Here is a 10940-nt window from a genome sequence, read left to right as displayed (position 1 = left end):
GCAAAGAGTAGAGTGATTAACTACAGATTTAGGAGATTCTACAACCCCATGAAATCCCCACCCAATCTTGGAAAAAAGTGAGAACAGATCTATTCACTGCTCATGACAGCAACCATGGAGGCTCAGTAGGTTACTACTTCCATTTCTAAAAGGTGGACTATCAAGAGGACACTGAGGCAAGAACTGTGATCGAGAAACTGAAGGCTGCTTTTGTCAGGGTCTGGCATACCTGACACACTATGCTCAGACACTGGGCCACAGCAAAAATCAAACAATCCGGCTCCGAAGGGGAATTAGAATACAAGACTTCTCCTGGGTACCCCCAAAGCAATGGGAAGGCAGAGGCAGCAGTAAGGACAGCTAAGAGATGATGGCAAAGGCAAGGCAGACAGGAAGGCGTCCCTGCCAGCACCCTCCCAGGGACTGATGGGCTGAGGAACCAAGACTGTTTCCTGGGAGGGAAACTTTGCCAGGCCAGAGAGGGCTGAGTTCAGACTTGGGGGGGGAGGGGGGGAAGCTTCCTGCCTCTGAGGCAAGATGCAAGGAGGGAGGGTGAGAGGGAACAAGAGTGGGAATCCTACCAGAGAAGGGAGCAGGGCAGAGGGGCTGGGAGAGGGGAGGCACGGTGCCAGCCTGTACTGGGTGCTGGATGAACATGCCGGTTGGAGGGGTCCTGGTTAGTGGCAGTGAGCATGTGGGCAACACAGGAGCCCTGCACAGGGCTGTGTCTGTGCTCCCAAGGCAGCGCTGGATTTGAAAAAAATAAAGAGGGAGTCTGAGGGGAGGCGCTTCCATGGGGGGGGGGGAGCACCTGGCAGGATGCCAGCCACTTAGAGTCCTGCCATGTTAGCACCCAGCAGGCAGAGCATGAAACACCTTGAGGGGGAGGAGGCGGGGAGCCATCGCCAGGGGCAGCTCTCCCCCCTGCTCACCCCAGCTCCCCCCGCTGGCAGGCGTGTAGGGGCACCGCCCCTTGCAGAGCAGGGGGCTGCTGCCTGCCCAGGGGAGCTGGGGCTCTGCAGCCCCCGGTGACTCCAGGAGAGAAAGGCGGATGCTTCAGGCTGGGGGGGGAGGGGAGGGGGCTTGGGATGTCAGCAGCGGAGGTGGAGTGGGGTGGGGTGGTGGCAGCACTGGGCCCCCCCGCACCGGAACTGGGAGGGGCGGAGCAGAGCCCCTGTGGCTGCTCTCACCCCTCCCCCTCCTGCCCCCTTAAATACTATGGGGCCGGCTTAGCGGCAGCGGGCGCTGCTCCCGCTCAGACGCGCCGCGCAGCTGCTCGGAGCCGGCAAGAGATGCGGGCGGGCATCGCCTTCCCCGCGGCGCTCAGCAGCCTGCTGCTCTTCGCGTGCCTGCTCCGGCTCGCGGCGCGCGGGGCCCTGCGCACCAGGTACCGAGCCTCGCGGCGGGGCGCGGCCGAAGCCAGCTCCGAGCTCTAGGCGGGGCTGGCAGCAGCGTGGCGGCTCCTGCTCCCTGGCCGGCGGACTCCGGGCCACGAGATGCTGGGATTCCGGAGAGCAGAGAGCCCAGCCTCGGCCATGCCGCTGGAAAACAAGGAGCGCGACTCCCTCCTCCCTTGTGCACAGCAGCCGCCGCGGCACCGCGCTCGCTCTGCTTCTGCCGGGCGATTCTGGCTCGCAGGCTTTGCAGAGTATTAATGATTCATGGAGCGGGACCGGCTCACGCACCGTAACGTTCATTACAGTGTTTGACAACTTTGTCTACCTTCTTGCTTCCCAGGAGCTGGCAGGAGGAGACCGAAGCAGCTACTGATGTCACACCCAAAGGGTTCAGGATACTCCGAGCCCCTGTAGCCTTTGTGCAGCTTGCCACTCACCCGGGGAACAGGTAGAGGCTACTGATTTCCTATCTAGTGTTAATAGCGTTGTGGTATGAATGCTCTGCACAGCAAGAATCCGCTATAGTTACCCTTTGCTTCCTATGAAGCTTTGATCAAAAGGGATGTTGAAGGCATATTGGAACCAGAAAATTGGCTTGCAGTGTAATCAAAGGATAACTCCGTACTCGGTATCACCAAATGTCAATCCGGGCTGGGTTTGTCTCGCACAGCGAAGAACGCTGTAGTATTTGTTCTGAGCATTTTCTTCAAAAATGTGGGCCTGTCCAAACGCTGTTCCTTTACTGTTTTCCTCTCTGCACACTTTGTTCATAATGTGGATTTCTCCCTGAAAGCATAGAGCCAGATCCTGAAATCCCTTACTCACACTGAGTAGCATCTTCTTCAACATTAGTCTCAGGATTTAATCCCAAAGATCAAACTCTGAGTCATTTTGTTACCATGCCCATTAATTTAGATTATAGTGTTTAATAAGGGTATAGTCAATAAAACAAGCTATAGAGGAAAAGTCATTTCCTAAGTGCAAGGCTTGATGTTTATAACCTAGAACCATATTTTGCCACTCTCTATTATTCCAGACTGCTCACAATATAAGGTACTGCTCACCATGGGTAAAGGGAGCAGAACTGATATATTAATCTTTAAAAAATTAACTAGATTCCCCCCCAATTTATTTTATTTAATCTAGCCATATTAACATTGTAGCTGTTCTGATTATTTTATATCAACAGGTAGTGACCAAAGAGCCACACAATGACTTAGACAGAGTTTAACAATTAATTGGCTTTTAAGCTTGAAGTGTGAAATCCGGGTCACATTGAAGTCAGTGGCAAAACTCTCATTGACTTCAGTTGGGGTCAGGATTTCATCCAAAGGGTCTAACTAATTTTTTTGTTTTGTTTCAAACTACAAATGACTCCTCCCATCAATACAAAATTAGAGACTCCTAATATTAATTGTAAATATGGACAATTTGATATCCCTTACTAAGGCATCCCCAGCTCAAAATTTAGATGTTCCAATTGCCTTATGTTTAGATGCACCAAAAAATGTAATGTTAACAGTTTGACACATTTGTTGTGAACTTTTTGTGTCCTTGTCCTCTGATTGCATTTTCTGTGGTCTTTCTGAATCTGCTTTCTCACTCCTTCCTGTTCTCAATTGCTAGTAAGTGCTTTCTCAGTATGTCCTCTGTTTGAGATTTATGTATTTATTGTCTTTATCTCTTCTCTATTCTGTTACGTACTCAGTTTTGTTTCCCCTTCTCCTTACATTGTCTCCCCTCTAGTTTCTGTGTTGTGCTTTCCTGCCACTCAGCTCTATGTGCTGAGCAATGGAGTCACATTGAATTGGAAATGTTGGCAGACCCAGAGAGTGCTTCAGAAAATGGGAGAGTTGTCCATTTTAACCTGCTATTAGCACAGTTGCAAACAGAGCAAAGACATAGAGGGAGCAGGAGGCATGTGATGGGGATGTGAAGATAAGTGTCAGGTTTTTAATCTCAGTTATAAGGCAAGTGTCGGTGGGCTGTCCCTCAGATGAAGTAAGATCATTGCTAGGGACCTCATGTATAGTGGATGCAGCCAACTGCTGTTGCTAGAGGGTTATGTTGATGGAGTTTTTCATCTAAAAACAAATCTTATGGCCTCTCACCAAAGGTGCATGTGGGTCTGTCTTAGGCATACCCCAGCCCTGGAGAACTCGTATCCTTCCCCAGAAGTCTGGTGGCAAGATCCAAAAGGCAACCAAACTAAATGATTGAGTTAAGCCTCAAAACAGAAAATGACCTTCCCTGAGGTTTGTTCCTTGCCCAGATATCTGCTGGTGATCCAGCTTTTGCAGGAATACAGCAGGCACAGCCTACAACAGGCATGCAGCTTTTCCCAGACATTTGGGGAGATTCACAACTGTCTTTGTAATATAATATACCTGGAGACTCTCTGCCTCAGTTTTAAAAGGCCAGCATACACTTACTGTGGACTCATCTTCCCATTTCATTTTTTGCACGAGTATAGAAAGTAGTAATCTAATCTTTAGATTTTTCCATACCTCAGTCCATCTCCCTAAAAATGCAGAATTATTGCCTACAGGACACTTTCTAGTGCTTTGCCTGATCTTGTTTTTGCAGTCTCAAGCAATGGGGCTTCTGCCACTTCTCTTGGGAGAGTATTTCAGAGCTTAATATATCTTATTGTTAGCAGAACATCAGGGAAATCGTCCTTACAATTCTTCATTACTAAAGTCATCATTCCATTGCTATTAGTCAGACATCCCCACCCCACGCCCACTATCTCATACCAACCCCTTCCTTTCTAAGTGTCAATAATCTGGCTTTAAAGACCAGCTAGAATAAGAAGCAGATAAATAAGATCAGGCCATGCAAGTAGAGGGGAAGACAACTTTCTCAAAAAACGTCTCATGGAGAGATTTAGGTTAATGGAAATAACAGGGCAGCAATACAAATGAAGAGTTAGCCAGTTACCACTCGCTTTGTGGCACCAATTTTAAAGTACCTCTTAATATTTTCTTTATCGTAAGCATCATTATCTCTTCAAGAGAAAAGTCTGTTTTGTAGCTAACATTACCTGCATTGTTGTGTTGGTCAGGTAATTGGAGTTAGTGTTAGAAGAGCTGTGACTAAATACAGAGAAAGAGATGTTTGCAGTGAGGATAACTTAGAGTTAATTAATAGAGTGTATCAGTCTTGTATTCTCCTTTTTTTATCTTCCACAATAGCAGATCAGGACTAGGGAATAAGTATACTGTGATAATAATAGTTTTTTTTGTCTGCAAAAATATTGTATTGGTGGGTGATTACTAAGATTATGAATCACTACCTAGTAATACAAATAATAAACTGCAGCTCAGATCAGTAGAGCTGCCACCCTGGTTGACTAATTTTGTTACTGTTTTAACGGTTTGTAATGTCCTTCCTAAATTATATATGCAGACACACTTGAAGAGTAGTTCCAGGACATACCTCATGTGTCCGCGGTCTAAATGAAGAGATGTTCTATAGCAAGCTACTGCAAGAACCCATTTATGTTCTGACACCAATGAAGGGTTTCTCCGCTTATTCCAGCCCACTTACCCAAAGCAAAATTGTTGCCTGTCATTCTGTCGAGTGTGTGCTGCTATAATACCATTTCATTATTATTGCCTTATTATATTCTCTTCACTAGTCTAGTTGACTGTAAATACTGTTCTCTGACTAGTTTATGGATTTTACAAAGGAAAAAATATTGATCCTAAATATGACACTGGTTCAATGTGACAGAACTACCAAATAATTTCGAAGTGCCACTGAGTTTAAGGATATTTGTGATCTGATGTAATGTTACTTATGCAATCTAAAGTTTCATGGGAATTTTGCCTGAGTAAGTAGTGAAAGATCTGTACACAGTTGCCATGATTAATATTCTAAGTCAAATAGTTGCTCCTGTGGTTTTACAAAGTAGCTTTTACAGTCCATTTCACAAAGCATTTAGATTGTATATTGTCTTATTAATCAAAGTGTCATGAACCTTAAAAACATCAATGCATTCTCATTATCTAATTCACTTAAATTGGTAGCAGAGTTAACAGTTTAATAACACCTTTACTATGGAAGAGTGGATTATTGGTTTCTAATAACCCAGCTAACATACCATGAAAGATTTAAAATTAAATGTGTCTACTAGGGAGAAGATAATACACAAGAATGTTAACAAAGAGCTTGCCAGTTTTCAGTAGCCAAATCTGGTAGAGAGAGGCACGTATGCAGTAGTATGAAGACGAAAGCATCAGAGACTAAGTTAGTCAGCAGGTGCACCTCTATCTTATTTCCATTGATTAATTGAGGGGGTTAAATAATTATATATTGTCACTAATTCTCTGCTACATAGACCTAGGATGGGAGAGGGGAAGACTGGGAACATTCCACTGAGTTTGGTGGAATACTGGGCTGGTTTGCTCTGTTTGCCATATTTGAAATGTAGGCTTCGTTGCTGGCTGGGCTAGGTTGCACTGCAGTTAAGTGATTTTGAGTAGGACTACTGAATTGTGAGAAGTGGAGTTTTTTGGACAGGCCACTGATCAGCAGGGGCTGAGTGAAAGGGGGTGAGTCACCAATGCCAGCTGTGTGAAGGCCCAGGCCTTAGAAAGCAGGGAGGTTGCCAGTCACTGGTAAGATGAAGGCACATGGGAGACTAGAGGAATTAACCAGCTAAGCTCACCAATGGCTGGAAAGAGGGTGTATGGGTTTTTCTCCCCCTTAACTTGCAGGTACTCTACAAGGGAGAACTCTCAATGGGAGGAAAATGGCACACTAGCAACACTATAGCTAGCTATTCCTCTGCCTGGATCTGCAAGGGACCAGTTCAGACAGGTATCCTGACCCTGGAGGCTTTTACCCAGGTCCTGGTCTTAACTTGCTAGGAATTTGGCTTGTGTATACCTCTCCAAGAAAGCCCGACAGGAAGAAGTGAGTGGTGTCTGTTTTCCCCCTACAGCTTGCATTTTTGGGAAGAAATGGGCAGCAGGGGAACTATTAGTACTAAGCTAAAATATGACTTGGTGGGAGACCTCTCATGACTGGAACTCCGGTATAGAGAAGTGCAGCTTGTTCAAATATGACAGGAAGGAAAAAGGAGGAGATGTTGCTAGGTACATCAGCAATATATATATGGTCATCCTGAAGACCAGAAGGAGGTAGGAGGCAGGTTAGTGGAGTCTCTGGGTTAAGATAAAAATAGAGAAATGGGTGATTTCTGGCAGAGGTCTATTATCGACGACCAAACCAAGAGGAGGAGAGGGATGAGTCATTTCTAGGACAAATAACAGAACTATGCAAAACACATGACCTGGTAGTAATGAGAGGCTTTAACTACTTAGCTGTCTATTGACAAAGTAATATGACAAAATGTCTAGTAAGTTCTTGGAGTTAATGTACTGGGGACAGCTTCTGTTTCAGTACCCAGAAGAAGTAATCACCAAGGCAGCCAGTTTAGACTTATTTTTATCCAAAAGGGAAGAATTGTTTGTGAATCTGAAGGCAGAAGACAACTTGTTTGAAACTGACCATGAAATGATAGATTTCATTATTCTCAGGAATGGAAGGAGTAAGAGCAGCAGAATAAGGAAAATAGATTTCAAAAAAGCAGACTCAGAAGTGCTGGGTAAGCTGCCATAAGAAGAAAATGAAGAAATAAAGGATTTCAAGAGTTTATAGTTTCTTAGAGGCAATATTAAAGGCACAAGAGCAAACTATCCTGATACAAAGGAGAGACAGGAAGAATGGTAAGAGGCCAATATGAGTCCATCAGGAACTCTTCAATGATGTGAAAATACAAAGGGAATCCTACAAAGAGTGGAAACATGGATGGATTGCTAAGGACAAGGTCAAAAGAATAGCACATCCACGTAGGGAGTAAAACAGAAGTGCTAAGACACAAAATGTGTTATACCTAGCAAGGATATAAAAGGCAGTACAAAGAGGCTATATACATATGTTAAGAGCAACAACCACACACCCAACAGAAATACTAACCCAGGAACCAGTCCTTCAACAAACCCTGTTATCAACTGCGTCCACACATTTACCCAGTGATACCATCATAGGACCTAACTACATCAGCCATACCATAAGAGGCTCATTCCTTGCACATCTATTAATGTGATATTTGCCATCATGTGACAGCAATGATCCTCTGCCATGCACATTGGACAAGATGGACTGTGTCTGTGCAACAGACTATATGAACACAAATCCAACATCAAGAATAGTAACATACAAAAACCTGTGGAAGAATACCTTCCTGGACACAGTTACAGACTTGAAAGTCACCATCAGAATGGGTCTGAACCAGAAATGGGAATGGCTTTCTCATTACAAATAAGTAATTTTCCATTTTAGGTATTCTCACCTTTTTGTTCACAGCCACCCTTAGGGTATGTTTAAACTACATCCCTCTTTCGAAAGAGGGATGTAAATTAGACATATCGACATTGCAAATGAAGCCGGGATTTGAATTTCCCACACTTCATTTACATAATTGTGTCATGCATTCTTTTAAAAAAACGCTATCTTGAAAGTGAAACCGTGGTCTAGATGCAGTTCTTTTGAAAAGAAAAGCCTTTTTCAAAAGATCCTGTAAACCTCTTTTTTTTGCCAGAACAGAAAAAGAAGAGATTTAAGAATATGTTGATAAGTTAGATATAGTCACATGAGCAGTGCCTGATGAAATTCATCTTAAGGTAATTAAGAGAATATCTGAAGCAATCACCGAGCCATTAGTGATTAACTTCAAGGAGCCCTGGAGGATGGGGTCATGTCCCAAAGGACTAAAGAAGGCCAAGTGTAGTATCTCTCTCCCCCCCCCCCCCCCCCAAGGGGAACAAAAGTCCTGGGGAATTATAAACTAGTCAGTCTGACTTTGATATTTGTAAAGACACTGGAAAAATGATTAAACTGTCAGTTTTTAAGCACTTAGAAACTAATAAGATGATAAATAACAACTATAGCTTTGTGAAGATCAAATCATGCTAAGCCAACCTACTTTTCTCCTTTGATAGGGTTACTGGCCTAGCTGTAGATGTGTTTGGTTTGTTTAGTTTTCTTTTTTAAAAGTAAGATACTTGATAAAATGGCACATTACATGCTCATCAGCAAACCAGAGAAATTTTGTCTCTCTTCTGTGAATGAGATGTGGATGAGCAAACCACTAAAAATACAGCATATGTAATGCTAATCTTCTAATGGGTTTATAATTTAAAATACGTAGGGTCAAGTTCTTGACACTACACCAGGGATAAAGAATTTGGTCTGAAAGCTCTAGGAAAAATGATGTGACTATATAAATTGTTTTATGCTGATTGAATTTGTCTTTGAGATTTGATATAAGATTTGAAACATAAGTGCAGACTTCTCATTTTGCTGGGCATGCTAACCTCTCCTCAGTACTTCAGGCCTTGCCCCCCCACATCTTTCTGCAGGAGGCTCTACTCCACCCTGCTTCTTCCCCCTACCTTCTGGAACTTGAATGTTGTGAATTAGCTGTTTGCAGTGCTCTAGAAGTGCTGGGAGGAATTGATAGGCACAAGGGAAGGGAGCAGTGGGAGAAATCAACTCTAATGTATGCTCTGCGCTCACTAACTTTTCCCCATAGGTGCTTTCTCCATGGGAAGCTCACCTCAGCTGAAATTCTGAAGTGTCTTGTGGTTAAGTTTAAAACATTTAGATATTTCATAGTTTCTTTCCTAAACCATAGTTTTAGTTGAAAAGTTTGTGAAACTTGGCCCTAGTCCTGGATGAAACCAACTTGATTGTTGCCTAGTTTCCAGTTCATCAGAAAAGTTGTTTTTGCACAGTTCTAAATGTTTGCCAGAGATCTTTATTCACTTGGCCAAACAATTTTTAGATATTTGTTACACCATGAGATATTAACTTGGCTGATTAAATTGTTCAATTCAGAAATCTGCATATCTTTGGTTAGTGCAAAAGAAACTTGTAATACCACTTGAAAACCTTAGTTATTCCAGTCTAAACCTTCTTGTTCCATCACTATTTAAGGTATCTCTGGTAAAACAGGAGTAATTTTTAGGTATTCCATGACAAGCAGAGTCACTGCTATACAAGCAAATTGCCTTTGGGCCCTTTAGACTTCCATTGTTTTTAAGTTTTGTAGAGCCCATGAACTTTGAAATCATGGTTTATGAAAAAAATACCTGCAGAAGAGGTATCTTTGGTGCCTTAGTGTGAGTGTAGATTATATGGCTAAAAGTAAAACCTCATTCTGTCATTTTAGAGGAAATTTCTTTCATTTGGTCCAGGTGTGATTAAACTGAAAGCAAGCCACTGGCTTAGTCAAAAAGCTTTTGCTGGGGCCAGTGAGCTTCATACAATACACTAGCACCAGGAAATGATGCAGTGCTGAAATTGGTTTTGTGGGGGTGGCTCTTCACCCAAGCATAAGTCTGTGGCCTTCGCAGAGTCTTAGCGCAAAGGCCACAGAGGTTGAAACTATATAGCGCTCAGACCTTTTGTGGTTCTGTGTATAGACCTGAAGTTCACTCCCTGGAAGAACATCACATCTTGCATGGTGGTGTGTTAATGTTATGATGGGATGTGCCTCTGATGGTCAGTCTACTTGAAATGGTGTCATGTCTGATTAGCTTTCTGACTGGCTCTTCCTGGAAGAGGGTGACTCTTCTGAACAGGAAATCTAGCAGGACAGCAGTGCATATTGAAAGCCTGTTCAAACAAGCCTTTGAGTACCAGGCGATGGCAGTGTATTAGCTGGCTCTGTAACTCTGACTTTGAACCAGTCTTACTTTGCATGGAAACCAACTAATGCAAAGGACAATAGATTAGTGCCATTGACTTTTGTATATCACTAAAAAACAACTCTCGGTGAGTAATGAGGATGGGCCCAATGTATAAAATCAGCTGTAAAAAGGAACAGCTGCTGTTGGATCATCTGTGGCCATGTGTGTTTTTCTGTTTACTGGATTTAGAAATCACTTTTAGCATATTTTGAACTCTGAGGCTACTGTGGAGCGTGCTTGGCATGCCTATGCATACAAATGATATATGTCTGCCTAAAAAGTGCTCCCTTACAGAGGTAGAGTAACAACTTGGGGCAAGTCTATGCCGCAGCTGGGCATATAATTTCCTGCTCAGGTAGACAAACCTGCATTAGCTTTGAATGAGCTACTTTGATCTATCTAATATGCTAAATAGCAGTGTACATGGATGGCGGCATTGGCTAGCCTGCCTGAGTACAACTGTGCCTGACCCCCTGAGTATCTACTTGAGTGACAAGTCTGAGCTGCTGCCTGTGCTGCCATGGCCACACTACTAATTTTAGTGCACTACCTTGAGTAGAGCTAGCTTGTGTGTGTCTAGTGAAGCTGGGAAATATATCTCCCAGTTGTAACGTGCTCCCCTTCATTCTTTCTGGAGAAGCAGCTTCCCCCACACCCCATATGCTGTAAGTGTTCTAATATTTCTGACTGTTTTCTTTCATGTTTTGTCATTGACATCCCAGCACATGGATGAATTGCAAGGTTGTACTGAATATTCAAAGATCTGTCTGTCCTTTTCACC

General features: G+C 43.5%; 1 protein-coding gene across 2 annotated transcripts in view; it reads left to right on the top strand.

Annotated features, from left to right (window-relative positions):
• Positions 1–1144: 1144 nt before the first annotated feature.
• Positions 1145–10940, top strand: part of ST8SIA6 (ST8 alpha-N-acetyl-neuraminide alpha-2,8-sialyltransferase 6) — a 56839-nt gene continuing 47043 nt past the window's right edge. The window contains exons 1-2 of one of the 2 annotated variants that reach the window (XM_014571733.4): positions 1145–1387; positions 1738–1845. In XM_014571733.4, the coding sequence (XP_014427219.1) occupies positions 1293–1387; positions 1738–1845 (203 nt within the window). In that variant the 5' untranslated portion in view covers positions 1145–1292. The remainder of the gene's footprint in view (positions 1388–1737; positions 1846–10940) is intronic. The other variant, XM_006119495.5, reaches the window with a different exon arrangement.

Source organism: Pelodiscus sinensis, chromosome 2, assembly GCF_052426305.1.
Source record: "Pelodiscus sinensis isolate ZL-2025 chromosome 2, ASM5242630v1, whole genome shotgun sequence".
Classification (NCBI taxonomy): domain Eukaryota; kingdom Metazoa; phylum Chordata; order Testudines; family Trionychidae; genus Pelodiscus; species Pelodiscus sinensis.
This window is presented reverse-complemented; position numbering and strand designations above follow the sequence as displayed.